The 21,976-nt window shown below is 40.9% G+C and overlaps 1 protein-coding gene across 1 annotated transcript; it reads right to left on the minus strand.

Moving 5' to 3' along the window:
* Window positions 1–4,328: 4,328 nt before the first annotated feature.
* Window positions 4,329–20,502, minus strand: LOC148366119 (alpha-N-acetylneuraminate alpha-2,8-sialyltransferase ST8SIA3-like). The gene is made up of 4 exons (XM_088336543.1): window positions 20,157–20,502; window positions 18,146–18,268; window positions 15,425–15,982; window positions 4,329–14,510 (listed from the first exon to the last, which is right to left on the minus strand). The coding sequence occupies exons 1-4, from the start codon at window positions 20,303–20,305 to the stop codon at window positions 14,228–14,230; spliced, it is 1,113 nt and encodes a 370-aa protein (XP_088192669.1). The 5' UTR covers window positions 20,306–20,502; the 3' UTR covers window positions 4,329–14,227.
* Window positions 20,503–21,976: the final 1,474 nt, after the last annotated feature.

The raw sequence follows: 21,976 nt of genomic DNA on the forward strand, positions 1-21,976 counted from the left end.
CTCCGTGATTGTGTTACGTGTTTTAATGTGGGCGCATGCCTGTGGGGAATTTGCTTGTTCTCCCTGTGCTTGCATGGGTTTCCTCCGGGCATTCCGGTTTCCTCCCACATTCCAAAAACATGCATGTCAGGTTAATTGGCCAGTTCAAATTGTCCCTCTGAATGAGCGAGCAAATTGTCTGTCCCTGTGTGCCCTGCGACTGCCTGGCAACCAGTTCAGGGTGTCCACTGCCCGATGACTGGGATGGGCTCCAGCACCCCTGTGACCCTACTGAGGATAAGCGGTGTAGATAATCGATGGATGGAGGTGAAATCCATGAAGTAGTAAATTACCACATTTTTTAATGAAAAAAAAGTGATGATTACCGATAAGATTCACCTGTGCCCGCTCATTTTGCGACAACCGCCGCAGGTTCTGACTGGCTCCCTGTCCCTACTAAAGCCCAGTCCTGTCAATCCCCTGTTGTCAGTCCGTCTGCAAATCTCCGTGTATTCTAGGCAAGCCTTTTTCGACCCTGACTCCCACCTGTCCCAAGTTAGCTCCCGTTTGTCTCTTGCTACGACCTGTTTGGATCTTGACCAGGTCTGCTCTCCCATCCCAGCTTACGACCCCTTTTTGTTCCCGACTACGTTTACTCTCCCGTTCCGGCTACCGACCCGTTTTTTCGTCCCTGACACCGCCATCGCTCGCTACGGAATATCCTCTTCCACGTTCGGAGCACAATCCGAGTACGAGAGAGACTTGCTTCCCGCGTCCAGCGAACACCGGATCGTGGGCTCAGCCCTTTCTCTTTCCTCCAATAAAACTTGTGAGAAACGTAACGCAATTGGTTCCGGTTTCCGTTCTGATCCTGACAAAAACAAAAAAAGGAATGGCAATATGAGTGAGGACAATATGAAACATACTACAGTTCCGCCTTGAGGCTATATTATGTATAATATAATATATATTCTATAAAAATGTGAACTAAAATGTATACAGTGCTACCTCGTTACTCTAACAATTCTATTTGAACTACCGTATTTTCCGCACTATAAGGCGCACCGGGTTATAGGGCGCACCCCCAAAAAATAGTTTTTGGTACTATAATTTCCAAACATAAGGCGCATCGGATTCTTAGGCGCTACAATGGGAACGTCAACAAAACAGTCCGATAGTTCAGTCAAACGTATTACCCCCTTAACATTCCCAAAGCTTGCAAAGAAGCAAATACGTGTCTCAGACATGTACGGAAACAGTGTCTGTACGATGTCACCAATCACTCAAATGCATCGTTCCAAATATCATTCGGAAGGTTAAAGTCTTGGGATTCAAGAAATGCCAAACATTTCTTAGTTTCCATTTTATTTTTTGCCAGCAACTGTGTGGACAGCAAAGTAAGAATTTTATTGTGCAGGGAAACCGGGTTCTTTACTGTGCATATGACAATAAACACTTTGAATTCAATTTAGTTTAAAAATAGACTCATCACAGAAACATCAAGATCGTTCTAAAACAAGATACCGGGAAAATATAAGGCCGCATAGCTCACCTAAGTTCTCTTGCAGCCATCTCGTTCAATAATGATACGTAACCATGGTCTTCTTACAACCGTGAGTGTAGTAAATCCAGGAGAGTAAAATATTTACAAATACAGAATAGTAAAAAATGTTTTCTCTATGCCGTAGTGCAACCCACCGTGTGATTCACATTCATCTTTTTCGGCCAATTGCAGGCTTTGTTTCGCCCCTTTAGCCTATTCGAGCCTGTAAATGATAAAAAGGATCCGCCCCCTTTACCTCCGAATAATTTTAGCCAATAGTGACTGATTCAAATGATGATTGACACATTGGTTAGGAAATGAAACGCCGGTATATAAATCCCAGCATACACCGCGGACGACTTCGCCTTCGGGGGAAAATCTAGTCGGCGGCTGCTAGCTTTAGTTGCAATACTTTGCGACTTAATATTGATCCATATATAAGGCGCACTGTATTATAAAGCGCATGGTCAGCTTTTGAAAAAAATAAAGGCTTTTAGGTGCGCCTAATAGTGCGGAAAATACGGTAATTTAAAACTTGATCCATTATTGATTCGCTGTGTGAACGAAAAAGCAGAACTCCAACACCTAACCACAGCCAAGTGAGATGAGCGGCCATCTTGACTACTCTTGCCCAGTCGGTTAGCATTTTTTTTGTCAGTCTCACAACACGTGCTGAGAATTTATTGAGATTCATTACGTTTTGTTCCCTTTTGCCGATCACAGGGAGAACAACAATCGAGTTGAAGAAGGAAATGATTGGCCAGTATGAGAATATTATACGAGTGTTTTCTTTTCAACCGCTACTCAAAGCTTCAGTGTACAACAGTTTTATATCGTTTATCTTTATTATGTACGCCGGTGGTGTCAAAGTCAAATTGCCAGAGGACCAAATAAAAAATGAGGCTACAGGCTGAGGGCCGGACAAATAGAACATCGACATTTTTTAAAATGTCTCGAACTTGAAAAGCTGACGAAGATATTCCAATACGATCAGGTAAATCAATGTTTACTTATGGTTCCCTAAGTAATTAAACAAAAAGACAAATTTCTATCACATAAAAATCCTTATAACATGGACATTTAATAATATAAGTTATTGTTATTCAGTCAGCATCAGTAGCCTATTGTCTCTATTTTGATAAATGTTGTGCTATGTTGACTTCAAAGAAAATAATAACTTTAGCAATCTTCTATCATTAATTCATTCATTATGTGCACCGCTTATCCTCAGTAGGGTCACGGGGATGCTGGAGCACATCCCAGCTATCTGCTTGGCAGTGGACAGGGGACACCCTGAACTGGTTGCCAGCCAGAGACAGACAACTCACTCGCTCATTCGCACCTAGGGACAATTTGGACCGACCAATTAACCGGACATGCATGTTTTTCGAATGTGGGAGGAAACTAGAGTGCCCGGAGGAAACCCACGCAAGCACGGGGAGTACATGCAAACTCAACACAGGAAGGTTTGATCTCATGACCTCAGGACTCTGCTGTACACGCGCTAACCACTGCGCCGCCGTGCTGCTCTTCTATCATTCAATCAACTGAAATATCTTTAAAATCAATTTGGATTGAAATACAATCAAATTGCTGCGATTGGCTGGCAAGCAGTTCAGGGTGTCCCCTGCCCACTGCCCGATGATTGCTGGGATGGGCTCCAGCACCCCCGCGACCCTACTGAGGATAAGTGGTGCAGCTAATGAGATGATGATACAATCAAATTGAGTGCAGAAATTGCTTAAAGGGACAGTGCGTAATATTCAGTTGCCTCCTAGTGGTACAAAAAACTTTCAGTACAAAACAAAAAATTGATATTAATTGTCGTACAAATGTTCATTTTAATAAAAAAAAAAAATATATATATAGGTTGAAAAATGTGTATTTCTTTTACATAGTGGAATCCCCACCCAGAGGTCGTTGCCATGTTTGTCAGTTATCCTGCTGCTATGTTGTGCTCTCAGGCACTGTTTTTTTTTGTTCGCATTAGTTAATACAGTGGCAGCACGGCGGCTCAGTGGTTAGCGCGTGTGCGGCACAGTTCTGAGGTCATGAGATCGAACCTTCTGTAGCGTTTTCATGTTCTCCCCGTGATTTCGTGTGTTTCCCCCAGGCACTTCGGTTTCCTCCCACATTCCAAAAACATGCATATCAGGTTGGCCGGTCGAAATTGTCCCTAGGTGTGAATGAGCGAGTGAATCTACTGTCCCTGTGTGCCCTGTGACTGGCTGGCAACCAGTTCAGGGTGTCCCCTGCCCACAGCCTGAAGATAGCTAGGATGGGCTCCAGCACCCCCGTGACCCTACTGACGATAAACGGTGCAGGTAATGGATGGATGGATGGATAGTTGATAATAATAATAATAATAATTTCCTTTGTATTGTCATTCTGTGTAACAATGTACACATAACGAAATGTCGATACACCTGACCCGTTGTAGCGAGCCGATGCAGCCGCAGCCAACAGAGGGCGCCGCCATTTTACCAATGTTATAAGTCTTTGGTGTGATACAGTGTTATCTAGTAAAAAGTGCTTGAATTAAACCACGAAAAAGGTGTACGAACGCTCAGTTCTATTACTTTTTACGTTATTTAAGGCTGAGGTCTACACCAAAGCACAATCCTTGGTCTCGCTATCGCCCTCTGTCATGAGGCAAAAGAACTGCCTGCCTCACTCTGCATCCGCATACGCTCAGCACTGTTATACGTTACATACTAACTGTATTAATAATATTCACAGTATAATATAAAAAATCTGCAATTTTGAACAAGGAAATCCAAAACAAAGTAATAACGTTAACACAGAATAACTATAACCATTTAATATATCCTTAATGTTAACTTTCCATGATGACAGGAGAGGCACAGCATCCTTTGACTGCACGTGATTGGTATAGTGTATGTTTAATGTGCCAAAACTACATTTCACAAGAAAGCAAAATATAAACAACCTTAGGTTTCCAGGCATGGTAAAAATAACTCGTTTTCTTAGGACATTTCAGTTTTACAATCCAAAATCATTTCCCTCATCCACATTCTTTTCAGCGTACATTCCAAATAGTCTGACAATGTTCATGCTGAGTAAGTGACTGGTGGCATCGTTCACACGGAATAATGCACCAAATAACATCTCATCGGAAAAAACAAAAACACTATTGTTTGAGTGTAGATTCCAAGCACACAACAACAAAAATAACAAATAACATTTCGACATCCGCTCACACGTCACAGTCATGAGGCACGCTTTCCTGTCCTTATTTTAAAGGACCTCTTGTAATTTATGACTTGAGTAGTTTCATTCCTATAACTCATTGACAAAATTTCATGTAAACAATAAATCTTTATGAGGTTTGGTCCCATTCTAAACATATAGCAGGAATACATGAAAATCAGTTTGAGTACCGTAAATTCCGGACTATAAGCCGCTACTTTTTCCCCAAACGTTCAACCCTGCGGCTTATTCAGTGATGCGGCCAATTTATGTAATTTTTCTAACGGCCGCCAGCGGCGCTCGAGTACAAAAGGTCAGATTTAGACCGGTGGAATATATGCGCCGAGGAAGACTGCAACTTCTTGGCTTGACTAGCGGCGAGAAATCTTTCACTAAAACTGGCCGCATGCGAAAGGCAACTTTTTCGCAAGTCTGCCAGTGGATCCTGACAGCTTGGGGCAGCATCAAAAAATCCACCATCACCGACGGGTTCCGAAAAGCCGGTCGGAGAGGAGGGCACAGAATCAGGAGTGGATGGGAGCGTGGGACGACGTCTATATGACAAAGTTTCTTTCCGACACTGAGGAAGACGACTTTGATGGCTTCAGTTATAACGAGGAAGATGAGGCAGTTTACCGTGATTTTTACAAGTACGGTATGTTTTTTTAACAGACCTGTTTACTGTGTTGCTAGCGTGTTGCTACCATTAACTGCCCGGATGAAAGTTATATTATTATTATTAAAGCTTTGAAAACTCTCTCGGTGTACCGTCTTTCTTTGTAAATATGTGTAACCATGTATAATATGTATTTGCAACTGTATATTTTTGTAATGTATTTATTTGTCATTATTTTGGACACTGATTCTGATATGTTTTGGACGGGCGAATTAAAAAGAAGGGGTGTAACAAACGCGGGCTGACGGGAAGTGGGGACCGGTAAGGGTGAGTGTTTGTGGACACGGCGGACAATAGTGGATACATATTTTTCCCACCCTTACCTTTGGAAATGTACACTTTTTTTCTTTGGATTACTTTTAACGGGATCCGGACTCTGCCGGTCTGCATCAAACCTTAAGTACCGGTATCATTTTCCGTTTATTTTGCCGGCTGTGATTTATTGACTGTGTACTTTAATGAAAGATCTTCAGGTACAATCGCGGGACTTAAAGTCGGGTCTTGGTTAATTTTGTGTTTATGTTACATTTTTTTAATGTGGGCGCATGCGGCTTATATACAGGTGCGGCTTGTGTAAGTACAAAATTGGTATTCCTCTTAAACTGTGGCGGGTGCGGCTTATAATCAGGTGCGCTCTATAGTCCGGAATTTACGGTATTTATTCTTCGCTCAATCCTTTTCCTTCAGCAGTTTCAAGAATGTAAAGTGACCAAAAATGTTGAAAGAGCCATATTAAACAAAATCGAAAATCTTAGTTGGTCAACCACTCCTAGGAAAGTTTGACACTGTTTCCAGGTTTCTCCTTTTGTGGATAATGGCTCTGACAGTGGTTCACTGGAGTCCTACAGTCTTGGAGCCGCAAATAATTTAAAACATGATACAGTCTTACAACGAAGGCAACACATACTGTATATATAAACCGTATACAGTGCCTTTTGACATATTACTTGCCATATTTTAATAATAAAGATAAAAACTCTAAATGTTTTCCAAGAATCAACAACATATGAGACACAATTGTGAAACTGAAACAGAATTTATCCAACATTTTATATTGTGCTGACGAATAAAAAATTGAAAAGTAGGTAGCTGCGTTTGACTTAATGCTTTGTACGACCTCATTTTGGGTGTGTCTTTAAGTTTTCCACATTTTAAAAACAGAAATATTTGCCCGTTCAAGTTTTCGGTGGTGTTCGTCACTTCAAAACATTCTACTTGCTGACGCCATCTTCTGGCTGAAATCATCATTCCAACCCCTTTCAAGCTGCTTGTATGACGCCTGCACGTGTGTGTCTATCTAAGACGTGCTTGAATCAACTCTTCTTTTTTTATCTTTTTGTGGGTTTGTGTTTGGACTGTCCATTTCTTACTTTCACCATTTTCATCCTGAAATCATTCTCCTTCCTGTAGGTCATCCAATGTGACCATGGACCTCTCGGTTGCTTCTCTGATTAGTTTACTTCTTGTTTGGGCCGAAGGTTTGGTGGGACTGTGGGGTCTTTGTGAGTTTGCAGTGGGTTTATGTTTTTTCCTATTTTGATAGTAATGGTTGCACAGTACTCCGGGAGATGCGTAATTGTTTTGAAAACTTCTTGTGTTGCCGTTTTTCTACAACTTTATTTAGGACCTGCATGTCATGTTCTTTGTTCTTCATAAAGCTTTCTGTTCTCCAGTGTCTACCTTCACAGACCTCAGAGCCCATCACAGAGCAAGTGCTTTTAAATTGAGACTTAATGACACACAGGTGCACCCTGTCTGTCATTGTTGGTCATTTAGGTCGACATTGGATCATTCAGAAATCACCAGGGAACTTCTGGAGTGAGTTGAGCGAACAGTGGAGCCAAACTTTTTGCAACACATTATTTGCAGTTTTTCAATTGTAAATATAATATAAAATGTTGAAATAATTTAGTTCAACTTTATGATTGTGTCTCACATGTGGTTGATTTCTACAAAATATTTTCAGTGATTTAGCTTTTTAGCAATATGACAAAAAGTTCTAGGCACTGTATTGTATAAATCATTGAATGTTTGTGTCATGTCCTCCTACAGAAACCATATAATTTTCCATTATCACACATTTTTGTAAAAACCTCAGGGAGCCACTAGCAAGCGCCACTAAGTCTTATACGGCTCCAGAGCTGCTTGTTGCTGACCCCCGGAATATCCCCTTAAACAAGGTTTTCACCAGATTTCATGAAAATCTAAGTCATTGATACAAAGCAAGTTCCCTCCCGATTCAAAGAAGATTCTAGAAACGGATTCTTAAAGATTAGTAGACTTTCGCATGCAGCATAAGGTCGGAGTGGAGCATGCTCTCATAACAAGATGCAGAAAGTGGTCTGCTTAATCACATGAGCTAATAAAAAGCATATATATGTGTATATATATATATATATATATATATATATATATATATATATATATATATATGTGTGTATAAAACATATGCATGTATGTATGTGTGTGTATATATAATTTATACATACAGTAGTCGAAGGATACAAAGGTGAAAAGGAGACACTGTAGTTAAATCCACATTATAGTGTTCTCAGGATTTCAACCACGCTAATTAACACAAAATTCGGAAAACCAGCAAAAAAAACCTAATTTTAGGAAAATAAAGTTGTATTTCTTTGAGATAAAAACATTCCACATAAAGTGTCTAGGTTTCTGTATCGAAAAGCCTATATTAGGGAAATAAAGTTAAAGCGACAGTGTGTATTTTTTTTGCTTTGTTGTGTTCTACAACCAAAAAGTGAGTGGTAGAAACAGCTCAACGAGAATACAAACTACAGGGATTCAAAGGATCCCAAACTCCATGATTTATTTAGCCATTTTTTTGCCCAGCTTTTTACGAGGTTTTTGTTTGTCTCTGATACCCGAAGCAGCAAAACAGGCGATAAATATGTCAGCTAGGTGAGGCTCATGTTATGTCGATTAAATGCACATTTCTCGACCTATGAGTATTTTTAAAAGATGCACGTTTATATGATAGTTCATGTCGTTTTGTCATGATTACCGATTTGGATCACCTGTCTATCTGATTGGTTCCCTGTCCCTTTTAAAACCCAGTCCTGTCACTCTCCGGGGGTCAGTCCGTCAGCGATCCTCTGTTGATACAAGGCAAGCCTTTTCGACCCTGACTCCCGCCTGTCCCGTTTTTGCTACCGTTTTTCCACCTGTTTGTTCCTGATGTCCCTGTCTTTCTCCGGCTACGACCTGTTCTGTGGTCCCAACCACGTCTCCTCTCCCGTCCCGGCTTACGACCCGTTTCTGACCCTGACCATGTCTGCTCTCCCGTCCCGGCTTACGATCCGTTTCTGGCCCAGACCACGTTTTTGATCTCCTGTCCCAGCTATCGACCTGTTTTTCCGACCCTGACAACGCCATCGCCCGCTACGGGAGATCCACCTCCGTATTCGGATCACAATCCGATTGCAAGAGTGACTTGCTTCCTGCATCCAGCGATCGTGGGCCCTTCCTCTTTCGATTCAATAAACCTGTGAGAAACGTCACACGATTGGGTCTACAATATTCATTCTTTTTTTTCCCTAATAAGAGGCGCTCAATAATATACACTGTCCCTTTAAGCTTTTTTTCTCCCCAAAAATTATGTTAAAACAAAAAAGTCTTCTTCTTTGTGCAAGGCAAAAGCGGCATTAATTATTAAAAACTCTGATTTTTTTGGGAGGACTGAAGACAAAATCGTAAACATAAATGTGGTCTTGAATATTACCGTTTTCGGAGTAATAAAAGGAACGTAGGTATTCTAATAATACAGTACTCATAAGTTTTGATTTTTATATTTCATCACCAAAAATAGTTACGGATACAAAATGAAAATGATTCCATTTAAATGTCCGATAACCTAATTTCTTCCCCTCGCAATATTTTAGTGAAATCTAAAAAAAAAAGGACTCTTGATTGTTTTAATTATGAATAATACATGAGTCTTTTTGGTCTTCTTCCCCTTTTGTTGTGACATTTTGCCCTCAATATCATTTATAGGTTACAGAACATAACTGAGGACGCCTTATCTTTAGAAAGTTACACTAGTAAACTTGATTATAATCGGCACAGTACTACGATAACATCCTGTTTGTAAATATAGATACTGTTGAATAAATATAGAATCTCTCTGTGTGTCTGTTTGAATTTATGGCTTATCGTTCGGAATGTTACTTATATCTCCAAAGGTTTTTCGATTTGAGACACTAAAAGTGTTGTAAACAAGAGTAACGCAGCTCGTCTGCCTTGTGGCCAAAAAGAGAGGGGTTTTTTGCCTGTGCGGATGCTTCCAATGGGATTTCCGAACACAGATCTTAATCCTTCCCTGAGATTAGGCAGTGATTATGTTCTTTTTTTCTCTAAAAGGCAGAATTTAAATGCACCACACCAGCAGAACCTCCAAAGTCCAACAGTTTGCCGGACAATGGAGAAATGGGGCATGCTGCAGAGGGCAAATATCAAGTCAAGTCATGTTTATTTGGGACACCCTTAATTACAAGAAGTCTCAAAGGGCTGCACAGATCACAGACTATTACAGACTACTATTATGACACCATCCCCTGATCGAAAACCTACATGAGGGCAAGGAAAAACTCAAAAACTTGGCATGAGGAAAAAGAAGAAACCTTGAGATGGTACTTATAACGATAACTTGTAATTGTGAAGATTTTGATGGAAGCAGGACTTTGTTTCTAAGGATGCAATTTAAAAACAAGTTTAGATTATTGCAATTATCTTGCATGGCTAATTAATATTCTCATATTGTCTATGTTGTTTTGCAGATTCATTCTGCTTGAGTTAATGTGACATCCATTTTTGATTCGCATTATATATCAAAATGGAAATCAAAGTGCTGTGAAAATAAAAATATATAAAACTGCACTTGATGATTTTCTGGAGACTATCTGACAAGGAATCACTGCAATATCTTCTGATGGAATCACTGAAGTAAGAACTGTTGAGACGAGTCTAGTCTCAAGTGGGCCTGCTATTATTATTACAATATGGAGTTAAAGTGACTTGATTTAAACCAGTTGGTAAAATCAACCACGTGGCTGTTGTGACATTCGGCCGCAGTATTATCATCTGATAATATAATCACCTGATAATAATAATCACCATAGTATCTTACTAGAACGGTTGGATTGGTCTCTCAGGAACCGTCCTCTAATGCTTCAGATTCTACGTCTCAGATATAAAGCACTGTGTTAAACATGGTGAAATGACATCTGAGCTGTTTGGTGTTACCTGTGGTGTTCCGCAGGGTTCAGTACTTGGCCCCCTTCTTTTCAGCATGTACATGCTTCCCTTAGGTGATATTATTCGCAAGTATAATATCAGTTTCCATTGCTACGCAGATGACACTCAACTATATCTTCCGATGGAGGAATCTGCCACACTAAACTGGAAATTTGGAGGCCTGCCTCACTGAGATAAAAGAATGGATGTCATTCAACTTCTTGCGCCTTAACTCTGAAAAGACCGAAATGTTAGTTATTGGTCCATCTAAATGCTGTGACTTGTTCTCAAAAACTGCTCTGAACATTGAGTGACTTAGTCGAAAATTTGGGTGTCACAATTGACCCCGATCTGTCCTTTCAAACACACGTTAAGAATATTACTAGAACAGCTTTTTTCCATCTTCGCAACATTGCTAAAATTCGCCCTGTGCTGTCTCAGTGGGTTGCGGAGATTATAATTCATGCGTTTGTTACTTCCCTTCTCGATGAGTGTAATGCACTACTCTCCGGTCTCCCGAAGTCCATAATCAAGAGCCTTCAGCTGTCACAAAACGCTGCGGCGAGGCTTTTAACCAAGACGAGAAAGTTTGATTACATTACCCCGATTTTAGCTAACCTGCATTGGCTCCCTGTTAGCTTAAGATGTGATTTTAAGGTTCTGTTGGTAATATACAAAATCATGCATGGACTTGCTCCCTCATATCTTTCAGACTTAATTTCCTGTATGTTCCTGTCCGGAGCCTTCGCTCTGAAAATGCTGGTCTACTAGTGATCCCAAGAGCCAAGAAGAGATCCGCAGGTTCGAGGGCGTTCTCCATTCGGGCCCCAGTGCCGTGGAATGCTCTTCCCCCTGAGATTCGATCTGCAACCTCCGTGGAAATGTTTAAATCTAAGCTTAAAACACACTTCTATTCTATAGCCTATGAATAACCTATACTTTATGTTGACAATATCTGTGTATTATTTGCCCTCATGTAGGTTTTAGATCAGGGGATGGTGTCATAATAGTCTGTGGTTTGTAATAATCTGTGGTCTGTGCAGCCCTTTGAGATTCTTTGTGATTAAGGGCTATACAAATAAACATGACCTTACTTGATTTGATTTGATGTGGTTCGGCAGGCAATCTAACAAGAAATAGGACTATTAGAAATAAGTAGAATATTTCAGTCAGGTGGGCAAAGGCTGGATGACAACATAAAAAGCCCAGCTTGAAAAATACAATTTAAAAAATATTTATTTTCTTGCTTCACTGGCAGATTTACTCACTTTTAGTATTGTTTTTCTCATTTACCCCGCAAAATCTGTTAAAATAGGATTACTTTTAGGATTCTAATAAAAAAAAATAATCTGACAATAAATAATGAAAATAATATGAGTTTTATTTTATGTAAAGGTACATAAGAGTTGTGTTATTTTACTAAAAACAGTTAATCGAATAAGTTGCGAAATGAAAAAATGTGAAAAATCAACAAAATGATCTGCCATCGGCAAATTAAAGATTTGCTTTTTTCTCTTTTTTTTCTTGTTTTACAAAAAAAAACAAAAAAATAAATATCTAAATAAAAAAAAATGAAAATGATCTGGCGTTGATAAAATTTTGCCTTGAAGGGATCATTTCACTTTTTTTGTATTATTTTACGAGAAATAGTTCAATAAATAAAATTCAAATTATGAGTCTTTATATTTTTCATACCGTTAAAGTCTGCATTGTAGTTATTTGATCAAAAATAGACCATTTGAGGTGGTGTTTATCGTAAATTAAGTCAAGTGGGAGTTCAATTATTCAATGAACATGAGATTTCCAAGCAAAAAGTATTAATATCGCATCGGTATCTGTCGATACTATCCTGTATTGAATCGGATCTATACCAGACATACCATTATCGCCCAGTTCTACTACCCAGCATGCTGAAAGAGCGTCAAAGAGGCGACTGACCGGAATACTTAGCACAACAATAGCAAAACTGGCCATGTCTAGAATGAGAACAAGGCATGCGGAATCGGGGCGCAGCATCAGGCTCAAGACCCCCAAGTCCGGCTGCCTACTGTGCCGTGAAAAAGTATTTACCCTCTTCATGATTTTAGTGTATTTTGCAAAAGTTTTACTCACAAAGGTTTCAGATCATCAAATCGATTTTAGTATCACACAGACACAACCCTGGGAAATACAAAATGCAGTATTGAGATGTTGATTCCATTTATTAGGGCACCAGAAATATCAAACCTTATCTGGCCTTATTTGAAAAAGTAATTGGGAGTTGGGCCTCCTTTGGCAGTGATAATAGAAATCAAACGTGTACGATAATTAGTGATGAGTTTCACTGTGGAGGAATTTTGGCCCACTCTTCTTTGCCAAATTTTTTCAAATCTTCCATATTGGAGGGTTTTCTAGCATGAACTGCCCGTTTAAGGTCACACAACAGCATGTCAATCGGATTTAAATCCAGACTTTGACTTGGCCACTCCAGAAGCTTTTTTTTTTTTTTTGATCTTCAGAGGTGGACTTACTGGTGTGTTTTAGATCGTTGATGATCCAAGAGCACTTGAGTTTTAGGGAACAAACTGAGGGCCGGACGTTCTCCTTTAGGATCTTCTGGTAAACACCAGAATTCATTATTCCGTCAACCAGAGCAGCAAAGCAGCCCCAGACCATCACACTGCCACCACTATGCTTTACGTTTAGCATCATGTTCTTTTTGTCAAATGTTGTGCCATGTTTACGCCAGATGTAACGGGCTGCACACCTTCCAAAAAGTTCCATTTTTGACTCATCAGTCCACAGAATGTTTCTCCAAAAATCGTGAGGATAATCAAGATGCTTTTTGGCAAATGTGAGACGAACGTTTGTGTTCTTTTGTGACAGTTGTGGTTTTCATCAGGGAACCCTCCCATGGATACCATGTTTGGCCAGTGTCTTTTTTACAGTGGGGTCATAAATGTCAACCTTAACTGAGGCCAGCAAGGCCTGCAGTTTCTTGGATGTTTTTCAAGGTTCTTTAGTAACCTCCTGGATGAGCCGTTGTCACACTCTCAGGGTAATCTTAGTTAGTCAACCACTCCTAGCAAAGTTTGATAGTTTGCATTTTTCTCCTTTAGTGGATAATGGCTCTGACAGGGGTTCGCCGGAGCCCTACAGTCCCGAACTTATAGATTTCAATCACTTTTATCCTAATTTCTTCTGGAATTTCTTTGGATCGTGACATGTCAATTGTGTTTTCGCAGCCTACTTCACTTTGTCTAACAGATTCAATTTCAGTGAGTTTATCAGTCAATCAATTTCAAGTGTGTCCTGAGGATTTGAACTCAGCTTTCCCAAAACTGTGGTGAGTCACAGGTACTTTGTGATGTAACGGGGGTGCTATTTGATTATTATGTAGTGCTAGATAGGCCTAGATTTGTTTTTGTGCTTTAATAAATAGAATCAACATTTCAAGACTGCATTTTGTTTTTCCTAGTGTTGTGTCTGTGTGATATCAAAATTGATTTGATGATCCGGAACATTTGTGAGAGATAAATATGCAAAAAACACAGAGTTCAGAAAGGGGGCAAATACTTTTCGACAGCACTCTACGTGCAATGTGTCAGGCTGAGCTTGGTGACGCCATCGCGGTGCAGCCGGTAGAGCAGCTTGAACTCGCTAGGCAACTGGTGGGCCTCCTGCCATTTGGTGGTGAACTTGGTGCCCTTCTTGTCATAGTAGTGGTAGGGAAGGTCCTTGCCCGTGTTGGGGTCCCAGCCGAAAGGCCAGAAACCGTACAGGTGGATTTCGTCGCACATGGCGGAAGCCAGGGTGTACATGAGGATGCCGGTGCTCAGCCGCTTCGGGGAAAGGTTCTTGGTCTTCCAGTATCTAGTGATAGGAAAAAACAAAAAGGCTTTATGAACTTAATGCAGAGACATTTTCTGAAAGCTTTCAAAAATGAGTCAAAATGACAAAAATCTGCTGGCACCCGCTCTTCCCATTTGAGAGAAACCAACAGTCAAGTACAGTGGAACCTCGGTTTTCGAACGTCTCTCAGTTCGAACAAATCGGTTCTCGACCAAAAATTTCGAGAAATTCTTGCTTCGCTTTTCGTTCAAAAAATCGGAGTTCGAACGCCGGTACGCTAGAGGCGATGCTGAGCGGCGTACGGGTGTAGATTGCCCCCACCCCTCGTGAAGAACTGTTGTCACGTGACCGCGCACTTCTTTTTGCTTTCGTTTTGAATATCGGTGAACGGAGTGTTTTAACCCCTAATTATGCCTCTGAAGAAGGGCCGTGCAAGCAACAAAGTTGCTACAGGTGAAAAAAGAAGAGTAGTGCGTACAACTATTGCATTTAAGAAAGAAATAATAGCAAAATATGAAAAAGATGTGTGAATTTCCCTTCTTTCGAGGGAATAGAGCAGGGCTTCTGCAGACCAGCACAAAGGTAAGAAATCCTATTCATAATTTTTTTCTTTATCCTTTAACCGCTCACCACTTGTTGTGGAGACCCCGGTGCTAAATGATGTGTAAACGACCTGATTTTTTTATTTTTACACGTTCATGTTAGCGTAATCTTTCGTACGGAAGATTATGCCAACGCGAACGTACGATTAGCCTGGGTTAGCTTCATGTTTACGTTCATGGTAAGCCTTCAAGGATTTGGAACGGATTAAAATGATTTTACATTACTTTTAATGGCAAAAACGATTTTCGGTGATCGACCAAATCGGTTTTCGAACAGGGTTCTGGAACGGATTATGGTCGAGAACCGAGGTTCCACTGTACCAAAAATCTTACTTGTTGACGTCATGCATGATGTTGCCGGGCCAAGCTAGCTCCACCTTGAGCTGGCCCTTGTGCTCCACGAAGAAGTCCACCAAGGTTCGTGTGACGGTCGCCGACGTATGCAAGAAGAAGGCGGGGATCCACAAGATGGCGCCCTCCAGCTTCTTCAAATGCAGAAAGAAGTTATTTCGGTCCTGGATGGTCAGCAGGTTGTTATAATAGCGCTCCAGGATGCTCGGGTTGAAGGTGGTCAGGTTGGTCTTGCGACCCACGTCCTTGGCGTAGACCTCGGTGGGGGCGAAGTTGCAGCGAAAGACAAAGTCTGCCCGGTCGATTTCGGAGCCGCACTGACTTCCCGTCAGGATGCCGCTGTTGCCCACAACAGCGCAGGTGCCGAAATGTTTCTCCAAGATGGGCGAAGCGTCCGGCAACAGGGACTTGAAGCTGTTGCTGATGGAGAAGACGTACTTGTGGCTGGAGTAGTCGAAGTGCATCAGCTGGCCCACCCGAACGCTGTTTTTGGTCAGGGAGAAGTTGTGCGGAATGTCGATGAAGTTGAAGATATCCTTCCTGAAAAATACGTTAAAGGGATCTCATCTCATCTCATCAGCTGCACCGTTTATCCTCAATAGGGTCGCGGGGTGCTGGAGCCCATCCCAGCGATCATCGGGCAGTGGGCAGGGGACACCCTGTGCCAGCCAACCACAGGGCACACAGGGACAGACAACTCCCTCGCTCATTAACACTTAGGGACAATTTGGACCGGCCAATCCACCTGAAATGCATGTCTTTGGAATGTGGGAGGAAACTGGAGTGCCCGGAGGAAACCCACGCAAGCACGGGGAGAACATACAAACTCCGCACAGGAAGTCCGGTAGCTGGATTTGAACCCACACAGGAGGTTCCCAAGACCTCAGAATTGTGCCACACACGCGCTAACCACTGCTCCGCCGTGCTGCCCCGTTAAAGGGATGTTGTGTGTTATTTAGTGCCTCCTAGTTGTGAAAAAAAAAAATCACCATTCTTTGAAATAAAACGACCAAATTGATTGTGTAACAGGTAAAATGCACGAGCTATCGTATAAATATGCATTTTTTTCTTAAAGCGTAATTTCAGGTGTCCTTAAAAAGTTGAAAGTTAAATATTTTCTCTATTAAATATGTGTTAACAATGAGTTCAAAGAGCCTTTCTATTTTTCACCCTCTGCGCCTATTTGCGTTTATCTTACTTTTAGCAACGCTGTACCGGGACAGGCACCACATAGGGAAGAAGAATAGGGGAAGGGGGGAGGGTGACTTTATGCTCATTATCACCATTCAAATACAGTCCAAACAAAAACCCAAACTTAAAAAAAAAGAGTTTATTCAAGCACATCTAAGAAATGCACAGGGTTAGGTAGGGTTACTTTAACTTGATTACTTTCAATGACTTTTGGATTACTCCAATACCAAATATGCTAATAAAAGACAAAAGAAACTAAATATGAATGAAATGATGACTCACAACACGTGGTAAGCTTTCTCTCCTGGCTTTGATCTCTTTGATCTCCGGCAAAACTAACATCAAATGCGACAAAAACAAAATGAAAATAAATCCAAACAGCTTGCCAACATCATTTTTGCCGTTCCATGTATTCCGTTACTCCCCAAGCCTGCACAAAATTTTGTAATTTTATTCATATTTAGTTTCTTTTGTCTTTTATTAGCATATTTGGTATCGGAGTAATCCAAAAGTAATTGAAAGTAATCAAGTTAAAGTAACCCTATCCAACCCTGGAAATGCTCATACTTAATGAACGACTGAGGCTGCAATCACGACTTTGATGCGGAGGGGGTAAACCAGTGTATGCTGTCGGACCTCTCTGCTGATGAAGGGTTGCATGGCAAAAAAATTCACCCCCTTGTTGTGCTGTGGGCTTAATGTTCGGTGTCATGTTAGGAAGAGTGAAGTGGAATGAATGTTTGGTGAATGAGTGTGTGTTCTTGACTCTCGCCACCTTCCACTAGGGGGTTATGACTCTGGTATATAGATAGATGGATTAAGTACATGTTATCAATGCCCAACTGAGTTCAAAGAATCCTTATGCTTTATTTTCCACAGCACCCATTTTCTTTTTTAATCTTACTTTTGGCAAAGCATTCCAACAGGGGATGGAGGGGAGGGCTGGAGAGTGACTTTATGCTCGTCCTGCAGGTCTTTGCTTGGTTTTTATTTGTTAGTGTAGAAAAAATGGTAAGAGTAAGAATAGAATAGAAAATGTTTTTACAATTGAAAATCTAACATAGCCCTTAACTGTCCTCACATGCTCCCATTTGAGAACCAATTTTCTATTACGTCGGGTCACACAGAAGGATTTTGGGGCAACAGTGAGGCTGGAAGGGATGAATGATACTTCCATTATTTTAATGAGTAACAGTTTTTGAGATACAGGCATTCTGAAGAAATCTTTTTAGGATCAAATCTCATATCTACAATGTCCGATCTTGAACTTGTCATCAAAGGGAATATATAACAACGCTCTGCGGGCAAAGTAAAGCACTAGATCTGACTTTTCTGATCCTTTATCCCACATGAAAGCAAATATCTCTCCAAAGGGGCATCCTACCCAGACAGGTCTCAAGCAGGAATGTCCCAGAATGATTTTCCCAGTCTGGGAATTCTCACGTCTCTCTCGTCCCATTTGGCTTCAGCGAGCGAAGCCGAGTGGAGTCAGACACTACGTCTTTATCGTACCTCTGCTGGAAAAAAGCCGTCTTGTTGAATTTCCACTTGAAGGGCTTCCCCTGCAGCTCTTCGTTGAGGGCGTTGGTTAACGGGATGAAGGACGGGTCCAGGAAATTCATGGCGAACTGCGACCTGACCGGGGTACAAAAAAAAAAAACGGCATTTTCAAACTGGTAGTTGCTAATTGTGTTGATTCTGCTGCCAGAGAGATGGTTTTAGATTTAAAGTCACAAGGGGTCTCAAACTCACTTGACCTGGGGGCTACCGGAGCTACGGTCTGGGGGATTTCTGATAAAAACAGTCCACTGTTTTCAAGTATTGTTTTTTTTCAAATTCCCTCCACAAAATAAGATTACAAAAAACATCAAGAATCAAAATGAATGAATTCATAGATACATAGATCCATTATCCACTAGGTGTCATGATTACTGATGTGAATCACCTGTGCCCGCTCATTTGGCGCCAACCGCCGCGGGTTCTGATTGGCTCCCTGTCACTATGTGAACCCAGTACTGTCAGTCCCCTGTTGTCAGTCCGTCTGTGAACCTCTGTTTATACAAAGCCAGCCTTTCTTCGACCCTGACTCCCGCCTGTCCTGTTTTGCTCCGGTTTGTCTCCAGCTATGACCTGTTTTGATCCCGACCACGTTTGCTCTCCGGTCCTGGCTTGTGGCCCGTTTCTGTCCCCGACCATGTTTTGCTCTCCTCTCCCACCAACCGACCTGTTTTTCCATCCCTGACTCTGCCAACTCTCGCTACGGAAGATTCACTTCCGTATTCGGATCACGATCTGATTGCGAGCGCAACTTGTTTCCCGCGTCTAGCAAGCACCGGATCGCGGGCGCTGCCCTTTATCTCTCTTTATCTCAATAAACTTGTGAGAAATGTGACGCGATTGGGTATACCCTTTGTCCTGGACGTGACACTAGGGTTGCACTTAAAGGGACAGTGTGTCAAAAAAAAATAATTCATTGAAAATACAAATATTGAACTACCCCTCCTGATGTCCTCGTTTTGAAATACATCTTTTTGCTGTCTTTTTAGAGTTTACCTGCAAATGTGGATAAAAACATTTCATTTTTTTAAATTTTGTAACAATCTTAGAAAAGTCATACAATTTAAAGTTGAACAAAAATCTTGTAGGGGATATCTTCTAGGTTTTTAACTAGAAAGTGGTGGGTCACATTGACCCTAGGGCAACAGGAAGGTTGGATACTTAGCAAAAATACACGCGAAATCATACAAATGGGGATTTTTTAAAATACTCAAAAAATTTCTATTAATTTGACTTAACATGAGCTTCCCTTAAAGATAAGTGTCATAATTCTGTGCCATCTTGCTTCTACGGATGCCCAAAAAGCCAAAACGTTGATGAAAGCTGGGCAAAAAAAATAAGATAGATAATGGGGTTTTTTGGTCGCTTTGAGTCAACGAATTATGATGTTGTATAAAGAAGTTCAGGAAAAAAAGGAAGTATAAAAGGAGAAAATGAAAAAAGACAGGTATGTGCTTATCCCTTTAATCAGTATATTACCAACAATAATTTCATGCAGAAAATAAATTCATAATTTAAATAGGAAAAAGTATTTTTCTACTTAATTATATTTGCATGTGTTTTTCCTTCTACAGTGAACGTTCAAGCGACTTCATTTTTTAACTTTTTTTATAATAAACCTCATTCATGTCGAGCAACAAAATGTTAATGAACAATATATATGATATAACGAAAGACATGTACAATATAACATGTTAAACTACATAAATAAACACGATTGAAGAAAAAATAGGGTGTAAGATTATTTTGTATTTTGTAAGGGAAAATACGACATTTTTTAGGGGCATGGAGCTGTGGAGGTTGACAGGTATGCAATTTTGCTGTTTTGAATTCAAAATATTTACAAATGTATGTGATTTTACCCACATGAAATCAAAAATCAAGGCGAGTGTCCCCCCCATTTCTTGGCCTCCTCCTCTCCCACCTGGCCGCACCTTCCCCCACGCAGTCCCCGCTCATCACTCACCGGAAGCCCGCGTGGAACATGATCCTGGGCCCGCCGGCGGGCGTCCCGAAGAGACTGTCCTTGCGCAGGGAAACGTAGCTGATAAGGGACAGGATGAAAACCGCCACGCACAGGATGATCAGACCCAAAGCGCGGGCCACGCGGACCATCTTGGCATCACTCTGTGCTCGCGCTCGTCGTCGTGATGGTCGTCCCACGCGTGAACCTCCTCATCGCCGTGGATTCTTTTCCCTGTTTAGTGCCGGTGCTCCGGCGCTCCACGGCGCTTCACCGCGGAGTGCGGGCTCTTTTTTCCCGCATGCATGTTGAGGAGGACGGCGTTGGAGATGGAGCGAAGATGCTTGTCATGTCATTCCTCACCCATAGCAGTGATGAGTCGTTCGCGAACCGAACGGCTCTGTGAGACGGCTCTTGGGAGTGAACGGTGGGAGCCGGCTCCCCACTAATTCAAACGATTTTTCCCCCTCTTGTGATTGGTCATTGTGCATGTTTTTTCCTAAAGAGGCCGTTTTTTTATTTTAAATTTGTTGTTTTGTTTCTTTTTTGCTAGTCTTTTATTGTTTTCTTGCTGTTTTCCCGTTTTCTTCTTTTTCCCATAGCTTTTTTCTTTCTCCTTTTTTACTATGTTTTTCCTTTTTTTCCTTATTTTGATTCCTTTTTTAACTGATTTTCACTTCATCTGTTGTTGCCTTCTTGTGTTCTGTCCATTTTTATTTTTTTTCTTATTTTTTCCCTTTCTTTCATTTCAAAAGCTTTTACTTCATTTTTCTCTCTTTTTCCATTTCTTGTTTTTTATTTTTTTATTTTTTCCTAGCTGTAACATCTTTTTCTTTCCCCCCTTTTCTATATTTTTTCTTCCTTTATGTCTCAGCTTACTACTTCTTTTTTCTTCCCTTCCCCCCCTTTTCTTTTGTTTGTTACTTCTTATTTTCCTTTTATTTTTTCTTCTTTAGTTTAATTTTTCTAGCTTTTCACTTCTTCTTTTCTTTTCTCCCCTTTTCCTGCCATCTTTCCTTTATTTGTTTGTCTTTTGTTTCTTTTTTTCAACTTTCTTCCCGTAGGATTTTACACTTTTTTTCTCTCCTTTTGATTTTCCTTCCTTTTGTCCTTTTTTAAAAAAAAAATTTTTTCCTTTGGTTTGTTTTATTCATTCTTGCCATTTTTTTTCTTTTTAGCTTTATTCCTTTTACCGACTTTTAAGTAATTTCACTGTTTTATGTGCTGTTTGGAGTGACCATGGGTGTCATGTGAAGTTCTGTTTATTTGTGACGCCCTTAATCACAAGAAGTCTCATTCCCTGATCTAAAACCTACATGAGGGCAAGGAAAAACTCAAAACCTCAGCATTAAGAAATCTTTAAGAAGGGACCGCACACGAGCTAATCCTTCCAGGAATATCAGGCTCTGTGTCAAAATATAATTACTATCATTATTATTATTATGTCATATTGTAATTGGTAATTGATATATGATTTAAGGCGACAAAAACTTATCTGAAGAGCCGTTTGGGAATCAAAAGAGCCGACTCTCTTTGGTGAGCCGAGCCGAAAGCTCTGCTTCGCTAAAAGGAACTGTAATTCCCATCACAACACCCCACTTCTCAACCCCGCCCCCTTCCTCCTCCTGCAGTCTTCATCAAGGAGATGGAGCTTGCGCGCGTGAAAACGCGCACGCGCAGGGTGGCTCGACCAATCACATCATGGGATTGGAGAGTTTGCGCAAACGAGATTTATAACAGGAAGATTTAATGATCATTGCGAGAAAAAAATAAATATATAAGGCTGGGGTGGGGCTCAAAATATCACACCCGCTCATGAAGAA

Source organism: Urocampus carinirostris, chromosome 5, assembly GCF_059441175.1.
Source record: "Urocampus carinirostris isolate Australia breed hairy pipefish chromosome 5, RoL_Ucar_1.0, whole genome shotgun sequence".
Lineage (NCBI taxonomy): Eukaryota > Metazoa > Chordata > Actinopteri > Syngnathiformes > Syngnathidae > Urocampus > Urocampus carinirostris.

Coding starts and splice junctions, on each gene's coding strand:
- LOC148366119 (XM_088336543.1), bottom strand. CDS start 20,305: ATGGTCCGCGTGGCCCGCGCTTTGGGTCTGATCATCCTGTGCGTGGCG. Junction 18,269..20,156: donor ATGTTCCACGCGGGCTTCCG/GTGAGTGATGAG, acceptor TACCCCGGTCAG/GTCGCAGTTCGCCATGAATT. Junction 14,511..15,424: donor ATCATGCATGACGTCAACAA/GTAAGATTTTTG, acceptor TCCTATCACTAG/ATACTGGAAGACCAAGAACC.